The 21,883-nt window shown below is 38.0% G+C and overlaps 1 protein-coding gene across 14 annotated transcripts in view; it reads left to right on the top strand.

The window, feature by feature from the left end:
- Positions 1-21,883, top strand: part of robo2 (roundabout, axon guidance receptor, homolog 2 (Drosophila)) — a 419,069-nt gene that overhangs the window by 335,061 nt on the left and 62,125 nt on the right. For 9 of the 14 annotated variants that reach the window (XM_036149794.1, XM_036149790.1, XM_036149796.1 and 6 more), the window contains exons 7-13: positions 1,340-1,351; positions 9,501-9,625; positions 11,887-12,058; positions 16,563-16,768; positions 18,750-18,831; positions 19,585-19,750; positions 20,174-20,340. In XM_036149794.1, the coding sequence (XP_036005687.1) occupies positions 1,340-1,351; positions 9,501-9,625; positions 11,887-12,058; positions 16,563-16,768; positions 18,750-18,831; positions 19,585-19,750; positions 20,174-20,340 (930 nt within the window). The remainder of the gene's footprint in view (positions 1-1,339; positions 1,352-9,500; positions 9,626-11,886; positions 12,059-16,562; positions 16,769-18,749; positions 18,832-19,584; positions 19,751-20,173; positions 20,341-21,883) is intronic. The other 5 variants (XM_036149798.1, XM_036149791.1, XM_036149797.1 and 2 more) reach the window with 1 other exon arrangement.

Below are 21,883 nucleotides of genomic sequence, written 5' to 3'. Positions count from 1 at the left end.
CACGGACCGCTGGGATTCTTGCTGTTACACCAGTATGAGGTTTAAATTGGCAGTTTTCTCTGCAGGGCTTTTCTTTATGCAAATGAAGATGCAGCACGCAGACAGAACTGTTTACAGTCTATGAATCTGCTTAATTATTTACATTTCCAAGTGCATCAGCAACATACTTTGTCAAGCAAACCCCCCCCCCCCCCCCCCCCACATTCTAGTGGACTATGGCCCCCTGCTAACGTCCATACTGTGACCACCCAGTCAGCAAGGCCATTTCACAGATTACTGGTGCACACCATCTCTACTACACCTGGGGTTTGCAAGGTTAATAAAAACATTCTAAGTCTAATTTTTCTTTTTTCCACCAGTCTTCTTTCTATTACACCCAAGTATTAACAGTCTCTGTGGAGTGCTTTAGGGCCTCACAGAAAGCTAGAGGAGTTGACTGGAAACATGGTTTGTTAGAATAGTATGAAGGCAAATGTAACAACACAGACATAAAATAAAGCCCTGCAGAGTATTCATGTTACAAGTGCATAACATTAATGTTTTTATTATATTTTTTTGTCACAAACTTATAAAAGTACGTTGAAATTAAAACATGACCTTCAACATTTTTTTTTTTTTTTTTTTACAAATAAAGAGCTTATGGGTGTGTATCTAGCAGCTTTATACAATCGAGAGACTAATTTTGATAGAGTTAACTTAACTCTATCAATTCTCTTTTGTTAAACAGCTTAAGGTCAGACTGAACAGAGAGTATATGAACATACATTTTCAAATCTTGCCACAGATTCTTTCTGCTTACGTCAACTTTACTGTATATCATGCTGTGTGAAGATGCGACCGACATACTGAGTTCTGAGTGGTTGTTGCATCTGTAAACAGCTTTTTATTATTTATTTTCTGCTTTATCCATCAACAGCTGTAAAAATCACATTTGCGTTGCTATTACCAATATCATCGATGGAAAGGTTGATTTCATTTATGAAGACAGAGAAGGTCCAGTTGTATATTTGACCCTAAAGTGCAAAAATACTTAACTACATTAGAATCCGTCACATGTGGTAATTTCCCTCAGATTTATAGATCAGAGAAACAAATGTTTTCAGCTTACCAACAGACTGAGGCGTGGACAGCCCCTATTGGATCTTCTCTGTCATCTATTCGCTATGCCAGAAGTGTGTTGGCACTGGCGCAACAAGCCATTCGCTATAATTTTTTAATTATTTTTGCCTTACTTTATTATGTTTGCTTTGCTCCTTTTCTGTTTTTTTTATACGATTTGTTCGTCTGTGTCTTACATTTTTTCTTTTATGTATCCACTCCACCTTTGTTGTGTCACCAGCTCGCCCTGTTGGTAAGTACTCATTAATCTGGTTTGATTCCATCTTGCATGCCTTTTCACTTACCACCTAAACATTGCTCCCTTTAAATGTTTGAAAATCAGCTGGCATTGATCGGATGGTTCTGTATTTGACTAACACAGGCATTTCATCAATTTGCCTTCTCTTTTGTTTTTCTTATCACATAAATATTATGGGTATGCACAACGTTTGGAGTCAGTAAATCAGAAAAAAAGGCCAGAAAATACACCATCACATGTAGCTACCATCTACTAGGTGTGAATCTCTTACATAATGAGGAATACATAGTCAGAGGTGTGCAATTACCCAAGTCTGCTAACCTGGTGTGTTTTTTTTTACATTTGCATTAGGAGACTAAAGTTGATCTAACCTTTCACATTCACAATTAAGTCAGAAATTAGTGAACAAAGTGCCGGTGTTATGTATTTTAAGTTGCTTATTGGATGTAAATCTAAATTCACCAACATTTAAGCTTCCAGGTAAGAACCTTATATAATGCCCTAAAATGGAATTGGATTTAAAGATGTTTTCAAAACAGAAGATTCAAATTCAGATCAAATTATGTTGAATCCAATTTGATCTGAATTAAATTCAGATTAGCCCTTTTTATTCCACTCTTACCCAGTCATATATTCAGATTTAGATGCAGTCCCATACAATTCAAATGCCAATACAATGCAGTCAAATTCATTTGAGAAGTTGAATGCCAGGTGGTGAAAAAATATGTATCTAATGAAGTCTAGTCAGTTTCATTAGTTGGCTGACTTACTGGTGATCTATCACTGATAAGTGTAAGCATCTAGTAACAGTGGATAGGAACCATGTCTTCTCAACAAGAAGTCCCCAGGAAAATCTGGCTCAATATGAATGGTTATTATATTGTGATGAGCAGTAGGTAGAGAAGGCAGAAATGAGGAAAAATTCATATGGCCCAGAAGAACTGGGTTATGTGTATTTGCGATGGAAAAGAAAAAAAAGAAGGCTCAATATTGTTTTTAACAGTAGCTCCATTAATTGGTCCATCCAGGAGAGATACGCAGATTAACACAATTGGGCAATTTTGTATTTTAATCAGTTTGGAAAAAATATATGAGGGCAGATGATTGCCTATGATATGAACTTGTTACACATCTAAAGCAACCTAAAGTTCTGATAGGGTCAATATTACAATATTTGCTTGCTCTTTTTTTTTTTGCACAAACGGTGCACTAATTCCAATAATGAAAATGATTCTGAGAAATGTGTTATTTCTTTCTTTTCTTTTATTTTCTTCTTGATTTAATCTCGAGCGATTCAAATTTCAACAAATCAAACACAGGGAATGGAAATCATGAATGAAAATGTTCCAACGAAATTGTTAAATAAAGTAGTTTACATTTTACACTATAAAAAGCAACCCTAATTGTATAATTTAATTTAATTGTATTTTATTTAAAAGGTTCAACTCCTAATAGTCTACAGTATTGCTAGCAATACAGTTTTAATGACCTCTTTGATGGAACCTATGTAGGAACCAGCAAAACATTTCTACAACACAAATATTTATTGTAAAATAACTCAGCTATCCATGTTTCTCAAAACTGGGACTAATTCAGATTCTAGATCATCCTTTTGATAATGGCTGGGAGGGCTGGCATCATAATCGTCTCAGACATTGTCATCTCATATGCTCCAGGACGTGTTCGAGTTGCAAGCCTTGATGCCATCTGCAAATTGTTGAACCACTGAACTGAGATCTATTTGTGTTGGAAAAGACATTTTTACTGATGCCTGCCTTTCAGAGTTAGAAAACTAATATTATCTTATTTCCGATGGAGCCAAGAGCACACCAAATTTAAAGCACTTTAAGTTTCCGATGGTTAGAATAGACACCTTAAAAACTCTTGTATCTCTAGGAGGGGAACCAAGTGAAACATTAGAACAATGAAGGTGCAGCAGGAAAAAATGGAAAGAGAAAGAATGGCAGGAGTGCGTTTTGAGGCAGGCTTGACTGGTGTAAGAAAAAAAACAAGAAAAGAACACTTCCTCAGTGGCAGGACTTCGGTTGCCAAAACAGCAGTAGCTGTTCAGCGATTGTCAAACTGTCAGCTTTCTTGAAAATGGAGGAAATTACACATTCAACCAGCCTGTGGGAAGAGACAGTAATTGCTGTCAACTTCTGAATAAAATATGATTGAACGTGGGATTTTAAAGGAGGAGGAAATGTTTGTGACTGTGAGCACTGAAAGGATCTCTGTCTCTTTGTCCATTTGTTCGTTTCACCCCGACTGCTGTTATATGCAGAGCCCTCTCCAAACCAGGCAGATGCGGCTTGTCATGAATTAAATATGTCCCCCTGATCATATGTTTCCTTAGGAGTGGGCTGGAAAGAGCTGCTCATATGTCATTAAGGGTCTCTGAATCGAAACATAGAAAGTATGAGTTCTTCCAGGACTATATATATTCAGCTTATTTATATAGCACCAATTCACAACATGTCATCTCAAGGCACTTTACAAAGTCAATTCAATCAAACTATACAGACTGATTGGTTTAAAAAGTTTTCTTTCTAAGGAAACCCAGCAGATTGCATCAAGTCATTGACTTACAGCATTCACACCTCCTGGATGAGCGTATAGCAAATACAGACAGTCACTCATGTTGACTTTGCTGCAATCCCTCATACCGAGCATGCATGTAGCAACAGTGGAAAGGAAAACTTCCCATTAACAGGAAGAAGCTTCCAGCAGAACCAGGCTGAGCGTTAATGGCCATCTGCAAAACAAAAACAGTACAGAAGCATTACACCAAGAGTACTATCTACAGTATGTGAGAGTAAAGTGAAAAAATGGCAGTACACTGCAAAAACGGAACTAGAAATAAGTAAAATGTTCTTAAAATGAGTGTATTTGTCCTTGATTTGAGCAGGTAAATAAGATGATTTGCCAATGGAATAAGATTTTTGCACTTAAAATAGGAACAATTCATCTCCATCATCTTATTTAAAGTGCAGGATGTCTAATTATCTTATTTTAAGGGTTAAATTCTCATTCCATTGGCAGATTACCTTATTTACCTGCCAAAATAAAGAATAAATACACTAACTTTAAGAACATTTTACTTATTTTTAGATCCGTTTTTGCAGTGTACTAGCTTCTGTAGTAGCTTCAGCTGGGAGACAAACACAGCTAAGCTGAGAAGCCCTGACTCAGTTTTAAAGTCTATTGGATGAAAAAGAGCATATGCAGTTAGTCTCAGTGAAAGCTCCGCCCACAGCCATGTCAAGGAGAGAAACAGAATTAAACACTGAAACACAGGGCTAAGTGTATTTTGTATGGAAGGACTCTGACCTCCTGCAAATTGTGAACCATACATTGTCAGTAGAGCTTTCTGTACATTTCTTAGGTTTTTCCTGATCACACAAACTCAAAGGTAAATTCATTGCTAAATTTGTCGAAAGCCAGTTAAGAGTCACACCAAACACGCAGAAGAAGGTGATCTGGTCAGACTAGTCCAAAATGTACGTTCCCTTCATCTCCATGCAAAATGCAAAAGACATAATATATGGTGGTGACATCGTTCTCTGGGAATTTCTTTGCCTCAGCAGTCCCCCTAAAGGCAAAGCAACAATGGGAAAGTGTAGATCTAAGCATGTTCATGTCTTAGAATGGTTCAGTCAAAGTTCAGACCTAAATCCAATTGAGAATCTGTGGCAAGGCCTGAAGATCAGTGCTCAGAGACACTACCGTTCCAGTCTGAATGAGCTTGAACTATTTTGTTCAGAAACATTGGCATAGATATCTATCTCTACATGTACAAAGCTTGTAGAGGCATATCTCAAAAGATTTGAAGCTGCAAAAGGTAGTTATACAAAGTATATACTCAGGAGGGCTGCATACATAAGTCACCACACTCCTCAGATGCTTCAGTTTACCTACGTTGTGCTCCTGGATGGCTAGCCAGATTGCTACGTTCCGCACATTATCAATCTGGGACTGCTCCTATTAAATATGTTTCGGAAAAGGAGGGACATTCAGCAGAACTCTCCGAGCTGATTGAGTGAAGCGACAACTAGTGCCCACCTACCAAAGGTTGATTTTACCCAATCACATAAACATCTTCCGCACTGATAGTTTCTAGCCCCGTAAGTTTAAGACATAAGCAGCAGGCGCTATGAGAAACCACAAGGTAAGCTAGTCAAGGCACTTCTTGCTGTTCTTCTATCAAAGAAAAAATTGTGCAGTCTTACAAAAACAGGTGTGAGAGCAGCAGCTACACGTCCATCCTCCTGCACTGTCATGTTTATGTTGGTTCGGTTGTGGACTCAGCAGCTCTTGCTTTTGTCACAGCGGTATGTCCCGCCTTAGACCAGAACACTGCAACATGATTGGCCCGAACCTTTTTTGGTTCAGCCCCAAATGGATGAAGTCACAGCGGTACAAGATGGATTCTCGTGTGTTTGTGAATGCACAAATACCGCTAGAATTCATCTTGTTGGCAAAATTAACATATGCCACCACACTCCTCAGATCTTTAATTTTACCTACTTTCTGCTCCTTCATGCTAGCCTATTATATACTCTCCCTGCCACTTAACAAAGCTTGTAGTTGTAGCATGGCAAAATATGTAAAAGTTCAAGGGGTATGACAAATTTTGAACTTTTTTACATTAAGCTTTGCTTTATTTTGTTAACATCTGCATGTTTAGAAGCTAAAGGTCAAACCAAGAAAAATAAAGGACAAATCTTTGCAACATGGTATAAAGGATAGCTGCATGATGTTCGAAACCATATTTTTAGTGAGTACTTAGTAATGCAAGATATAGGATGGAGCAGAGCAGAGGATGAAGAGGGAGGGAGCAATGTCCTTGCCAGAGCATGATTTAGGAGCTGTGTATCAGGCCTGGCATTATGAGAGCCACGAGATATACAAGCTCCAGAAGGCCAAATGGGAAGGCAGTAAATCTGTTACCATCTGTACCATTCCCAACTGTGTGTATCTTTGACAAATACACACCCCCTAGAAAGGGATTACACGAAGAAACCCGCCAAATGGGAAGAGACTGGCCTTACCAAAACCAGCTGGCTTATTAGAAGAAAGACTTACATGGAAATCAAAAGAAACAGAGAGGGTGCAAGATGTTGCACTGCAACAATTCAGACTTTGTGTCATTCAATTTCTAACTGTCTGTACCAATCTTAACCTGCATACTATATGTGTCTGCACTTATGAGGAGTTAGTCTCTGTGGACTTTATTATATTCCTGAAATTTTGTTACCTCCTGAAAGAGATGTGTTGTTTATTGCTCATCTTAGTCGTGTACGCACTTTTCCACATGGATGTCCATGACCCTGTGATAGTCAGAGTGTGAATAAATGGCTGTCAGCTAATTGTTGTGCTGTATTAGTGGAGAAGAGATTATTTATCCGTGAGATGCATTTCTAGCCATAGCAACATTAACCTAAAGACTGCAGTTCTTTTTTTTCTTGTGCACACCATTTTCAATTTGGATGTGTCTGTAGTCCATACTAGAGATCAGGAATTACAAGACAACAATGCTTCTAGAAAATAAATCCATCCAAGGACACTTTCCTGGTGCTGGATTTGTAAGTCTGGTTGGTCCGGTCCAAATTCCTTGATCCTTTTACTCCAGTAAAAGCCTTATAAAAAAATGTATTTTGTAAATAAATCACATAATTTTTCCCTCTGTGCCAATATTCTCTCCCGACTTGTGTTTTTCATGTCTGACTCGTATAAACAGCATTTGCCAGGGGTGGGGCTTTTCTCGACAGGTATCATCAGATTTGATGATAAGTGACACAAAAGTCACTACTTGGTTACGGGTGCAGAGAGCTGTGGCCAGAAGAAAATCTTTAAGTAACCAATTAGAGACCCGTGTGAAGTCACATGGAAGCTAAAAGTTTAAGAATATACATACATACTCATTTGGCATTTATTAATAACTCCGAATAAACTCAAAATGGAATGGAAATGTTGTAATATCAAAAGTCACACACATTTATCAGAGAACAGATGTGAACATTACTTTTTATTTTGTAATTTATGTTTACTGTCTATCTATGCTATTGTCTTGCTATTTTGATGGGGGTGGGCCCCCTAGTGTCTCCTATCAACAAGCCGCCACCGCTGTAGTTGCTATCAGTATGTTAGCCTGGCGCAGAAAGAAAATTTTTGAGTAAGTGAATTAACCATCAACATCTGGAAATGATTTGCTTCGAAGAAGATTTGAAAGAAGCCATTTTTGCAACAAACCTTTTGTGTAATTGTTCACTGGCGTAATAAATCAAAAGAGAGTTTGCCTCATTGTTCTTCTGTCTTCTGTACAGGCATCTTTTTTGCAAACAAAGGAGTTTTTTTATGCTGGCTGTCTGAATGAAAACAAATTCACTTTGCAGAATAAAGTGCAACAATCAGCTTTAAACATAGTCTATTGTTCAAACATGTTCAGAGAAAAAAAGGTTCAAACTTATTTAACCATTAGAAAATTGCAAATATTCCCAATCCTTTAAGCAATCCTTATCACAATCACTTGTGTTCAAAATAAAAGCCATATGCTTAAAGAGTTCGTAAAGCTCTAACTGTTGTTGCAGCTTTTCTCATGCACACAGCACAGTTTGTTCCAAGAGAAAACACTATGGTAGAGTTATCAAATGTATTTTATATGTTTCTAGAATTGAGGTAAAAAGGAATATTAGTCTGATTAAAATAGTCATATTTGAACTTTTTAAAAATTCAAATATTTACTTTATAACCTGAACAATGCTTCAATATTTTGCTTTCCTGAGTATCACTAAACAAACAGTTTCTGGAAGCTTTTCCACAAACGTTTATATGTTGCAGACAATTGACTGAGATGGGTTAAAGTTAGATAGCAATCCACAATTCCCCTGCATTTCTCGATTTTGTCTCAGAAATTACATGTTTCATGTCACCCGACATGTTTTCTGTTGGTTTGGGGATTGAGCAGCCCACTCTGTGTTTTACTGTCCTTGCTGTGTACCATTGTCTAAATTCAGTGTTTGGGAGTTGTCTGATTAACTGTAATAGACAGAAAACAATAATCTTACTTTGTCGATCTATACAATGGTTTACCATTGCTCTTTAGGCCCATTAATATGTTTTACTTTTTTATGTCACAATTATTTAGAATCATCATTAAAATCTGTTTTTACTTAAGTGATACAAGATAATTCTACTACAATTAATCACAAAAATAATTAAAAAAAATTTTACAACACTATGATCTACTTCGTAATGATAAAGAAAAACAAACGCACAAAACAAACAAATACGAGACTCCGATATTCCTCTAATTGTGCTTGACCACTCTAGATTAAAATTATGTTTTATAATGAGCGAATATAATCGAAAGGGATTAAAATAGAACATGAAAAGCATATTAGTATTATTATTATTAGTATTAATATGAATAATAATAATAATAATAATAATAATAATAATAATAATAATAATAATAATAATAATACATCTCTGAATTTATGATGATCAAGTAACAGGAGAACACATCAACAGCATCAGTGAAGAAAATTTTCATTTTAAACTAAAACTGAGCCTGACACGGCTACTCTAGCTTTTGAGTATTTACCATGAAAACCTTTTCTTTTTGTTAAGCCTCTTTTTTATTTCTTTGTTCTTGCTTCCTTTTAAATAGACCATCAATTCTAAGTTGGATCCAATTGCTTCAGATACTGAATTTCAGATTACATGTGCTGCAATGCTGAGTCATTCCTACATATTATAAGTCAGACACAACTGACCCTGTGTGTTTTTAAGGCATGGCTGTGCCCATGTCTTGTCCCAGATTTAAATGCCATTGTAACTGAGGCACCTCATTGTGTGAATGCCACTGTGACTGTCATTCATTCAGCTTTAGCCTCACCTGAATGAATGGCCCACTTAGTTACCATGGCAGTATTAGTCACTGCCGTTCTTTTCCGTTCAGAGCAAAACAAAGACGAGGTTGCATGGACGCTCTGGACGGTAGCCTTGTTTTGAATTCTGCACTAGTGCTTGTTTCTGCTTGAAGTTCTTCCGCACTGATAGCTTCTAGCCCCGATGTTTTCCCCTCAGTATATGTGCCGGTAGCCTTCTAAGACGGTCACTTTGCTCCTTTTGACTTCAGCTCCACCCCAGTTTGTCATCCGTCCGCGGGATCAGATCGTGTCACAAGGCCGCACCGCCACCTTCCCGTGCGAAGCCAAAGGAAATCCCCAGCCGGCAGTTTTCTGGCAGAAAGAGGGGAGTCAGGTAAGAGCAAAGACACGTTAGTGAAAAGAAGCTTGATCATTTGTATCAAGAATATTGCAGCACCATTCACTATTAGTATTCATACCACATTAAATATGTTCACATTTTGTCATGTTACAACAATGCGTTTTGTTAACATGTTGTGATTTACCAACACAGAATAAAGAGGAAGGAAAAACATAGTATTATTTTTTTTTTTAGAAATATAAAACCTAAAGAGTATGTTTGTATTCAACCCCCCTTCATTCTACTAAATTGAAACCAGTACAACCAGTTGTCTTAAAAAAAAAAATAAAAAATCATGTTTGTCAAAAGCCATCTGGGGAACACAGCAAACATGCTGATGGACATCCTCTAATCAGACGAGACCAAGAGTGAACTTTTTCATCTGTGTAGCCCTTTGTGTGGCAGCCAACTAAATCTACACATCACCCTGACATCATCGTCCTCCCCTACACTTACAACCAGGACTACTGTGGTTTAGATCAGACAATGCACATCACACTTCAAAAACCATTCATTGTTTTCATTTCCCTTCATGCTGAATCCCAAAGAAACACGCAAACGTTTGCCATTGTAATGTGACAAATAGGGATACATTTCAAGGGGTGTCAATACAATTTACTAGTCACTGTGTGATTGTGTGGATTTTGAGCAGGCACTAGCTCTGGCTCTCTCTGCCCTACACACACAAGCGCACACACACACACAGAGCGAGACAGTAGCTGAAATTGTACTATCTCTCATCTCTTTACTAAAGACACAAAGCTCCACCTTTGTTCTCAGGAGCCGCCGAATGACAGCGAGCCTGGCACAGCTCTAATCGGTTTTCTGTTAACCTGAACTGATAAGAGCAATTCGATCCCTCACTCGACCAGATAAGCTGATTCAAATACCTGGATGTCCTCACAACGGTCAACAACGGTGCCAATTAGGAGTGTGTTGGGACTTGTAGGTGATCCAGAGATATGACTCAGCTCTTGCCATGTTTGAAACGCACACAATTCAGTCATGCATCGCCCAGAGGCCAACAATTATAAGTTATTTTGTAACGTTAAACAGAGTTGCAAGTTCATACAGAGATAGGGAATGAAACCCACACACCCCTGGGCGACCTAAAGCATCGCTAGTCACTGAAACTGGGATCTTAAGATTACTGATGCGTCACACTGTCATTAAAGCTGAAGTTAAACAGAACACACCACAGACATTTTCAGATAAGCAGACGTACATCTTTGCCATTATGAACACTTTTACCTCAGTGTTGCGATACACAGGTATCTGTTCAGAGAGCAAATTAAAGGTAATTAAATACAGCATTTTCCTCACACTCCACGATAATGGAGTTAACAAGTACTTAAGATGAAGACAGCTAATTGAAACAAACAATCTAATTTGTTACAATAAGGTGATTAGGTATGATTAAATCTAGCAGAAATAAAGGCTTACATCTTGTATCTTCCTGTTTTAACATTTGGAGAAATAAATTATAGTACATTTACAACCCTGACTGAGCAAAGCGTGCAATTTGCAAGTAATAACAATGTTCAATAAGGGTTTTTATTTTGCAAGACAATGATTAAACAACTACTCTGATGCAACATGAAAACGATGAGTTTTAAAACTTTTTTTTTTTTTTGTAAATTCAATGACATCTTTTACATTTTAATTTGTGCTAGAAGTTAAAGAAAGCCTTCATCCTGCAAATCAGCAAGCTGGAACCTGACTGATGCAGAGTATTGTTTCCATTAGGGAAATATGTGCCTCAGAGAATTCAAGCTGTTGTAAAATGCAAAGCAGGTACATTGACCTGCTTTCTTTTTTTTTTTTTTTTTTTTTTTTTTTTGGTAGATTGTTACGTGCGATACACCAGCAATAGTAGCAATTCTTGTTTCCTTTGCCCGGAGTTATAAAATGAATTTATTTGCCTTTAGCTTAGGGGGAAAAAAGCTATTCAATGGTCTAGTTAAAGCAGAGAGGAGGGAAGTCATAAAGCCATCAAGCACAAAAATATTTTCCTGACATACCTCAGAAAAACATATCACAAAGTGTCCACATGTTTTTCAGTTTGAGGTCGGTTAGCCATGTGCGATATGAAATTGCTCTTACTGTAGCTGTAACACTTCAATCTCTTTGTTCGTAAGTGTGCACAATCTCCCTGCGTTTGTTCGTATCTTGTGGATGGGTGATTTTGTAATTTGTCCTGGGTGCACCGTGTTTCGTGTTCTCTCTAATTGGCCTGTTTGTTCACCTTCCTTCAGATTCTGCTGTTTCCCAATCAACCCCAGCAGCCCAACAGTCGCTTTTCAGTGTCGCCCAGCGGAGAGCTCACCATCTCATCTGTGCAGAGAGCAGATGCCGGCTACTACATTTGCCAGGCCCTGACCGTGGCAGGCAGCATCCTCGCTAAGGCTCAACTGGAGGTCACAGATGGTGAGGAGCAAAACACTGACGGGTGACTTTTTCCCAGTCCACCATCAACACATGCTGTAGACAACCAGGCGATGTTTACTTGATTCTGAGGGAAATCTCTCCCGCTTTATCTGGTTTTCAAGAGAATCTGACCTCAAACACGCTGGAAAGTATGCAACACAAGCACATACAGGGTTTTGTTTATTGTTGGTATAAAAATAAATGAGAAGAAAAAAAAAAGATAAAAATTTAATTAAAATTCTCTAGTTGGAAACGAAGCATTGCCCTTGAGTTCCTTTGAGCTCCGTGTTCAGCATTTGTTCGAGGCAGAAATATGTGTATGAGGGAGGTAACGAGGGACAGGGAGACAGAGAGATTAAGTGAGTGAATGACAAAAGCTTTCCATGGAATGAATTATGTGGGCCTTGCTTAGCGTGGGAGCCTCTAATCTGTTCAGCTGCTCTGATGGCAAGACAGACGAGAATTCGCGTGCCCGCTGAAGTACCTGCTTGCAGAAAGATTAAATGCAGAGCAAAAACCCCTTTTTTTAATGTTTTGTCTTATCCAGGTTATAGGTTTGTCTCTCAAACAATTCCAGTAGTACAATCTTGTATAGGGGATCACTTTGACAAGATTATCTAAAATAAAATATCTTAAGCCACATAAATTGTACGTTGTTCCAACAGTACCAGTATAACCATTTTCAGGATTCATGCTATTAAAGGTAAAGAATTATTTTATTTAATATGCTATTTGTCCTAGGTTACTAGGACATATACTAAAAATATTTAATATTCTATTTAATGTAGATATTTATTTTTTCTATATATCCTGTCATGGCATTTCAGGAATATTTTATAGAAGAAGTGGTTACCTACATGTGCCAGGGCAATTCTGCTTTAGGATACCCTTCCTTTCCAATACCTTTCCTTCCAAAAGTATTCACCCATTTTGTTACATTCCAACCTGTGACTGAAATGTTTATTTAATCTTATTTCATGTGCTGCATCTGCACAAAATAGTCCAAATTGAAAAATAGTAGCATAATTACTGAAGTGAAGTCCACATATTTGCAATCCGAGTGTCACGTGATCTGTCACACCTGTTCACGTAAATCAAGAATTAAGAATAAAGAGCACAGCTTTTCTAAAAGGACTCTACAACGACACTAAAAAAGAAGCATCACACTATGAAGACCAAGGAGCTCTCCAAACAAGTCAGGCACAAAGTTGTGGACAACTACAAGTAATAAATTTAATTGAATTGAATGGAAACTCTCAGACTGGACCGGACCAAAGGTTACCTTGAAGGATCTGCAGAGTCCCTTAGCAGTGACTGGAGAATCTGTTCAAAGGACCACAATAAGCCGTTTACTCCATTCAGCCACCAAGCATAACGGTATGCCTCTACTAAACCCAGCTCATCCAATCCCCTCAACGACACCATCCCCACTCTGAAACATGGTGGTGGCAGCATCATGCTGTTGGGAGGTTTTTTAACAGCATGGACTGGAAAACTGGTCTGAGCTGGGGGAAAGATGGATGAAGGTAAAAACAAGGATATTCTTGAGAAACAAGTGGGTACTCCAGGCCTTCTGATTGGATAAAAACATGCGTTTAGCCATAAACTTGTGGACAGTGCCAGAGAGCATGTCCATATTAATCAGCTAAGTCTCCCATGCTGTTTGGGCATGTCTTAGTAAGAGCTAACCTTTTTGTTATTAATGGTAAGCATTTATTTATTTATATTTCGCTAATAAATGGGGTTATTTTGTCTTTTAATTTGTTACAAATGTAGATTGATTTTTTATATTTAATTTAGATATATTTTATTTTGTCTCAAACAAATATGTCTGTTAAAGAAATATAGTTTTATTTAAGGTAGGTAATCTCTGATGAAATTAAATACATAGTTTTTATGTTTTATTTTTTGTGTATTGCTATTATAATTACACATTTGTTCGTACTCTATAAATATTTGTGTTTTATTTTGTGTGCTAAATTTACAAACATTTTGATGTACATTTTTTATATTTATGGTCTTTTTTTTTTTTTTTTTACGATGAGATGTGTCAGCTTTTTCCCCTCAAAAATATGTTAGGGAATGTTAAAAAAAAAATGATGGGGAGGCAGGTCTAAGATAAAATGAGAGAAAGGAGGACAGAAAAGGGCCAGGGTAAGGTCACGGCCACACCTGCCGTAGTCTTTGTGTGATTTACTGCCCTGAGTCCTGCCAGCAGTCTGCGGAGTTCAAGGATATCTGTAATGAGAAATTCCTGATCCAGAGATCCAAGGCCAAGTTGAGCTTTGCCTCCTCCTTTTGTCACCCCTGCATGCCATCAGCACAGGAGTCTGGGGTATCAAATTCCCTGATAAAGCAGGCCTGTCTGTTTTTAGATTTGCTTCTGTTAAAACAGTTTATCTGTAGCTTACTGTCTTTACTCATTTAAGACATAGCACTATGCCAGAATCACGATACTAACATTATGTAAGGAAATGCAAAATGTTAAGCAGAAAAAGAAAAAGGTTAAGCTATGCATCTGAACACCAATAGGGTTTTGTTTCATTAGGGAACCCCTTTGTCTTTTAAAAATAATTTGAGTACAATACAGTAACTGACTATTATAATGTGCTTACATTTGCACTGCTGCTTCAGATTCATTTAATTAGATTTGCCCTTAAAACAAAAATATCTGAAATTAATGTGGTACATTTGGCTTCTGGTGGATAATCTATCTTGCTTCCGCACATTTCCCCCCCAATGTCTTAGGTGACCCCAAGCGAGGGGCTGACTATAGCAGCTCAAAAGTGAATTACCTTGAATCACTTCCTTTTTGTCAGGTGGAAGTGTGAAAGAGAAAATAGGGTTTGGAAGTGAGGGTGTGATAATGTGTTGAAAGGTTACTGAGGTAGACTTGGTAATTAGCCCCTGCAGGTCTGACATCATTAATCCATACTTTCTAATTAATGTAGGTTCTGTGATGCCACAGGGACTCCACATTATTCAAGTCTAAGTTATAAACTGTCTCTGTGCTTTAGTGCAAATTCTGATTGAGATCACCACTATTTCATCAAAGTGACCCACAGGCTTTTTCAGCACATTTAAGCTAATTAAATTGCTTGTATAAATGGAGTTCAAAGCATTAACTTTCACCTAACATGGAAATAAAACAAAAACTATACATGGGGTTTTGAAAAGGTATTTATTATTTGAATTGTATGTTATAGACAATGACAAAATAGTACTTAACTGTGAATTGACAGGGAATGCCCACAGTTTATCTTATTTATTTTTTTTGTTTAGCTAAAAATTGAAACTGTATGCTATGGCTTAGGTTTTAGCCCCGTTTACTCTCACACTCCCTAAATGAGAGCTACTGCAACCCACTGGTCCACAGCTCATCTGACAGTATTGACAGGACAACTCTTACTTGTGCATTATGCAAATCTAGTCTGTATAAGAGAAAGGCGAGAAGAACACAGCAGTTGAAAAACAGCCACAGGGTTTGCCCAATTGCAGTCATCCCCAAGACATGTAAGGGACACAGCAAAATGCGGAAGAATGTGTTCTGCTTAGATTTAAACTAAAACTGAATTACTTGGCCTAAATGCAAAAGGCACTACCCCATGGTGGTGTTAATATCATGCTATGGTGATGCTATTTTACAGCAGGGTTGTTGAAGCTGGTCAGAGTTTAGGGAAATATGGTACAGTTTGGCTTCAAAGCGGTGGTGACATCCTGTTGTAGGGATAGTTTTCTTTAGCAGTAGAATACCGCAAAGTCCAAACCTGAAAATGTATGTTCACAAAATGCTCTCCAGCCAATATGTGATTGAGTAATTCTGCAAATAATTGTTAAAATAATAGTTGCGAGACATAACTTGCAGCTGAAAGTGCAGAAACAGGAGGTTCCAGAAAGTATCAAGTAAAAATGTATAAAGCCACACTTTATACATTTTTATTTGTAATAAATGAAAATCAAATGTATTTTCAATAAAATAAAACAAAAAAACAACAACAGCAAAATTAAACTAACATTTCGAAGTTGACAGTTAGAACTTATTCAGAAGTTTATGGAGGAACATTTTAAAACATACCTTTTCTGTGCTCCACTTCGCACACAATGAAGTATTTATCTGAACCGCATTGAGTCAATAAGGCGAGTCTCACCGCCCAAATGTACCACAGAGTCTAGGGTAGTGTATAAAAATAAGACTATCCAGGGAGTAAGTGGAAACGGATGCCATTGCCTTGCCACATCAATGAACCTAGACAGCCCCACTCATTCGTTCTTTCCACAATTCTTGGAAATACAGGATATGCTCATTGTTTTGTGGCCCGATTGATGGGCATGTAAAAAAAGGGTCTACTTCATTACAGATACCCATATGCTTCCTAGTGTGATTCATGAAAAATGCAGTGAATTAGTTAATTTTATAGTTTAGCCACCTACATTCAAACTATTGCACGAATATCTCTAAAGTCATAAGATGTTCATGTTTTCTTTGTTTTTCTTACCGTCTTAGTCCTCACAGACAGACCCCCACCTATTATCCGCCAAGGCCCATCCAATCAGACCCTCGGGGTGGACAGTGTTGCGCTGCTGAAGTGCCAGGCATCTGGAGACCCCATCCCCTCCGTCAGCTGGCTGAAGGACGGGGTCAGTCTTCTGGGAAAGGACTCCCGCATGTCGCTGCAGCAGCTGGGCAGCCTGCAGATCAAAAACGTAAAGGTAACCGAAGACATAAAACGCCTTGCAAATGTATTCATACCCCTAAATGTTTTCCACATTTTCTCACACTAAACAACCACAAACTCCCCTGAAATCTGTTAACATTTTAGGTAATATAAAAAGTGTCATATAACTCTGAATTGAAAGGATAATTAGTCATGATTTTCAATTTATGTCACCAATAAAAATGTGAGAGGTTTATAGAAGCTTGCATTTGTTTTCAAAACTGCTTTACTATGACACCCCTAAACACAATCCATTGCAACCAATTGCAACCTGTATGTATCTCAGCATAGATATAGCTGTCATTTGGGCCTCAGATGCATTGCCATTAGTGAACAAAGATCAAATACCATGGAACACAGGACACAGGTCAAGAATAAAATTGCGGAGAAGTATAAAGCATTAATTTTATCCCAAGGAATCTGATGACAAGACTGCTGTTAGTCATGGACACCAAATACAGTCGTTATGAGAGTGTGGCAAAAATAAAGCCATTGTTGATAGAAAGCCATGGTAGGTCCTCCTTGCACCTTCTCACAAACAGAACACAGCAATCATGTGGAAGAAAAAAAGGTCTGGTTTAACAAGACCAACATTCAAACGTTTTGGTCTACATGCACGGTCTACAAGGTGGCAGTGACATCCTGTGGGGATGTTCTTTTTTCCAGCAGGAATAGGGAAGCTGGTCAAATATAGATAGAGATAAAATACAGAAAATTACCAGAAACTCCCAACCAGTTGACACTCTGGCAGAGCTTCACCTTTAAGAAAGCAGACAGCTTCTTAACATACTGCCAGAACCACAAACAAAAGGTCTTGCAGTATGCCTGAGCCCATTTGTTATTTCACACAACAAATAGGCAAAAAGGTCATTTTCTACATGTGGAAACATGGAAGAGACATACCAAAAAAAGACTTGCAAATGTAACTGTGCCTATAAGTCTTAAGTAAGACTATCCTCCAAAGGGCTGACTAAGAATTTGATCTTTATCTGCATTTTTTTTCTTTACTCTTTCAAATATGCAATAATTGGTGTTATATTGTCACATAAAATCACAATAAAACACTTGGAAGTTTGTGGTTGTGACAATAATTCAAGGGGTATAAATAGTTTAGGTGCATATCATCTGACATTAAACTATTTTTTCTCCATTCTAAGTCTTGAAGGTTGATATTTGTCAAGGTTTTGCCTGTTTATATGCTATTATATGATATATTAGATATTATATGTTCTTGCTTGCATATTAGAGAGAAAACATACAATATGATGCCTTAAAAAGATGAATGGCCCGCATTGATTTTTTTTTCCCAGAGTGTTTGATAGCATCACTTAGAGGTGTGGAAGCTTCAACTGGGCTCAGCTGTGGATGAATGAATGGACTCCAGCTGTTTGAGAGAATACATATTCACTTACTGATACACACACACATGTGTACACACATGCACATTTATACTAGATTAAATTTAAGAGGCTCACGTCTTCCTTTACCCACTCAGAGGCCTCGGTGGAATACCTATTACGCTTGACAAAGCTGCAGACCACTGACATGTTATTTAATAAATGGAAGTCAGGCACAGGGACAAAAACCAACAAACAACCAAAGTTCCTAAGAGAGATGGAGAGACATGCCAACTGTCATCGGTCCAGGGGATCCAGCAGCCCACCCTAAATTAATTAGCCCGGCTCTGTTGTGGTCCGCGGGGGCAGTGGGGAAATAGGAAGGAGGGGGGGTGGGAAAGTGATGGAAGGGTGGCGAGTAGGAAATGGAATTAATTTAGAAATTAGCGTCAGCACATTGAGCAGCTCACAAATGACGGTCAGTTTGTCCAGCATAGGGCTAGCATGTGAGGTCGTTCTATCGTGTCTCATTGTCTTCATTGGAAATGTTACAGAAGAAAACCTTTTACTCTAAATGTTGGTGAGATATGTGCATCAGTGCTAGCGGTACGCCTTTTCTGATTCATGCTTTCATGCCAGCTTTCAGACTCGGGGATCTACACGTGTGTGGCGACCAGCTCAAGTGGTGAAACATCATGGAGTGCTTTCTTGGAAGTCAAAGGTAAATCACAGTACAGTGCCCTACTTAGTTGCTAAAAGTTCTGGTAAAGAGTCTTAAAATGTGTAAAAAGAATTAAAATTGCATCTTTCACAGCTGTAACTGAAATAAAAAAGTTCTGGAGGTCCCTAAAACTGGGGGGAAAGTGGTATTTTTTTTTTCATTACAATCTTTCTCACACTGTATTAGGTACTTAGACATTAATCCGGACATTTTTCTCACATTCCAGTTGTTTTAAAGTGTTTTATTATGAACAATATTGCATTATTATTAACATGGGGAAGTTTCTTGTAGCTATTTGCAAACTGATGATCTTTAGCAATCATCTGCCATAGCTGAATGCCGTGTTTATTGTCTTTCCCATTTTGGTAGAGGCTTGTAGAAATGTGCTGCTGTCTGTACTCATAATAATACATAACGCAGTCAGGAAGACAGTGATTCTGAGTTTAAAATTGAAAATTAAGCTTGAAACAGTCAATTATTTAACAAATACTTGATTATTTATTTTAGAGAAATAATTGGGTGCACCAATAAGTGTGACACCAATGAATTTGTTAAAAACAATTATTTCCTAACATTTTTTCCCCAACTGAATGAATGTAAAGGTTAAAACGTTTAAAAAAAATCAGTGTGAGATTATGTTACAACAGTAATATACAGAATTATTTTATAGCTTTGAATAAATATGGAGATTGGTGTCACTTCTCAACAACAAACTGAAAAAAAAAACACTTACATTTTGTCTTCCCCAAACAGAATCAGCAGCAGTGATAATTACAAAGAACTACGATGAGAACAAGCTTCCAGGTCCACCATCTAAACCCCAGGTCACCGACGTTACCAAGAACAGCGTGTCCTTGTCTTGGCAGCCTGGGATGACTGGAGCATCTCCCGTCTCCTCCTTTGTCATTGAAGCGTTCAGGTTTGTTTACTATCGTAAAGAAATGCATCACTCTGATGGATTGCCACATAGAGACAAATAACGTATCCGCTCAGAAAAGTTAGAGCATACAGATGAATCCGCACAAACCTGGTGGAGCCTGAATAGTCATTTTAATACCTATATCCTGTCACTGAGTGGCGTGGTAACACTGCCTCAGAGGTCAGAAAGGAAGAAGAAGAAGGACGAAGATTTTTATATATGTAATAACTTTTAGTCTTCCTCCCTCAGTAGCGTCCACTTTGAAGAATGCTGCTGTTGGTGTGGTAGATATTAGTTGAGTTAAATTCAAAGATCTGATTTTTTTTTTCATTTCTGCCAGGCTAATCACCAGTCAGGGACAGTGAAGCTGGAAATCGTTTGATTCAAACCACGTGAACACATTTTTTTTTTCTTCTGTTACAGTCAATCTGTGAGCAACAGTTGGCAAACCGTGGCGGACCACGTCAAGACCACCCAGTTTACCATCAAGGGTCTTCGTCCCAACACCATCTACCTGTTCATGGTCCGAGCAGTCAACAGCCAGGGCTTGAGTGATCCAAGCCCGATGTCTGATCCTGTTAGAACACAAGGTATTTCCCCGCAAGCATCAAAAGAGCTGTCCTCATGCATCTCAATAATCCAGGTATAAAAAAAAAAATGAGTAGATCCTCTGGACGGGTTCTTCTTTGTTAAAACGTTTTGTTTCTTCTCCAAGGGACTTCTTCAGTCTGTGGAGTTTCAGATTAACACAGCTGGAGTGATCTGTTATTTATTTTTTCTTCTTTTTCTTTTTATGATCAGTTATACATCGGGGTAACAAAGCAGCCACCAGACAAAAAGCATGGCTAAGCACAGAAGAGCAACATCATCAGTCTCTATAATTTATACTAATCTGCTGGCCAATGGTCACTCTTTCAGAGATGAAGATGTTCTCATCCTGAATAGGGAGGAACCTTGGTTTGAGCAAGTAGTAATGGAAGCCCTTTTTGTGAAGAGAATCTACCCGTTGTTAAACAGGGGTGGTGGCCTCCTGGTCCAATCATTCCCCTCTTATAATGCATGACCCTTGGGGAACTATAAGTGGCCATCAGAGTATAAAAGATTGGCTGTTAGACAGATGGTCCTCTTTTGCATGTGGGCCACAGTTTTGATTGTACTGCTTAAAAGGCTGAGTTTACCTGAAACTTCCCAGACTGAAGAAATCTCGTATGGAGAAGAGACAAATCATTTCAACAAAGAAGAACCCTTCCAGAGGACCTACTCATTTTTTTTTTCTTGAGAAAGAACCGTGTTTGTTGATTATACCCTGAAGCAGTAATAGTCCCTTCTAATAAGTATGTTTCTCTATTTTCCGGGGTATAATTTATTTTTCTATCACAATGTACTGGTTCAATTTTCCTTTCTAAAGTGCGATCCTCATCGTCCTCTCTCAGCAATTTGTGGCGGATAGCAGTGCCGAACTACTGCAGAACGTTCCAGAGGTCAAATTCTTCAGCCAAGCTCGGCTCATTAAGGCTACACTTAAACAATTATGTAAAATAAGCATGTCTGCTTTTGTAAGGCTTAACAGCATTAGCTCCTTCCATGGTTTGATAATCTTTATAGCAGCGGAAAATGACCATCTCTAAAGCCAGAGAGGATTTGATTACATCCTGAGCAGACCACAATTTTCAGTGGGCAGAGATAGAAAATGTTTCCATTAAAAGAACGAAAAAAACAAACAAAAAAGTAAACAAAAAAATATCATTACACAGTCTTTAGCCACACAAAAAGCCAACAATATAGAAAATATGAAAAGTCTTTTTAAAGTGATATGTGGGTTGACAACAACTTGTTGATTATTGATTTTTTTTTTCTGTTTTTCATCTCTTTATACTGGTGTGGCGTGTGATTTAGAGCTGCATCACACTGTCTGAAGGTTTTTATTTCAAAATACAATTTCCTCCTTTCAGTTTTTTTTTCCCCTCGTACAACAGTAAATAACTCAAACTGTGGGTCATTTTTACCACTCTCATGATCTCATATAGTAAAGTTTTTATTTCCTTTAACTTAAAACACATGTGGGGAGGAAATGGGCTGGAAAACCGTGTCATAGTGTCCATTAATCTTCCATCTAATACGTCTGAGGGCCAC

Source organism: Fundulus heteroclitus, chromosome 18 (genome assembly GCF_011125445.2).
Source record: "Fundulus heteroclitus isolate FHET01 chromosome 18, MU-UCD_Fhet_4.1, whole genome shotgun sequence".
Lineage (NCBI taxonomy): Eukaryota > Metazoa > Chordata > Actinopteri > Cyprinodontiformes > Fundulidae > Fundulus > Fundulus heteroclitus.
The sequence above is the reverse complement of the archived record's forward strand: the minus strand, read 5'-3'. Positions and strand labels throughout refer to the sequence as shown.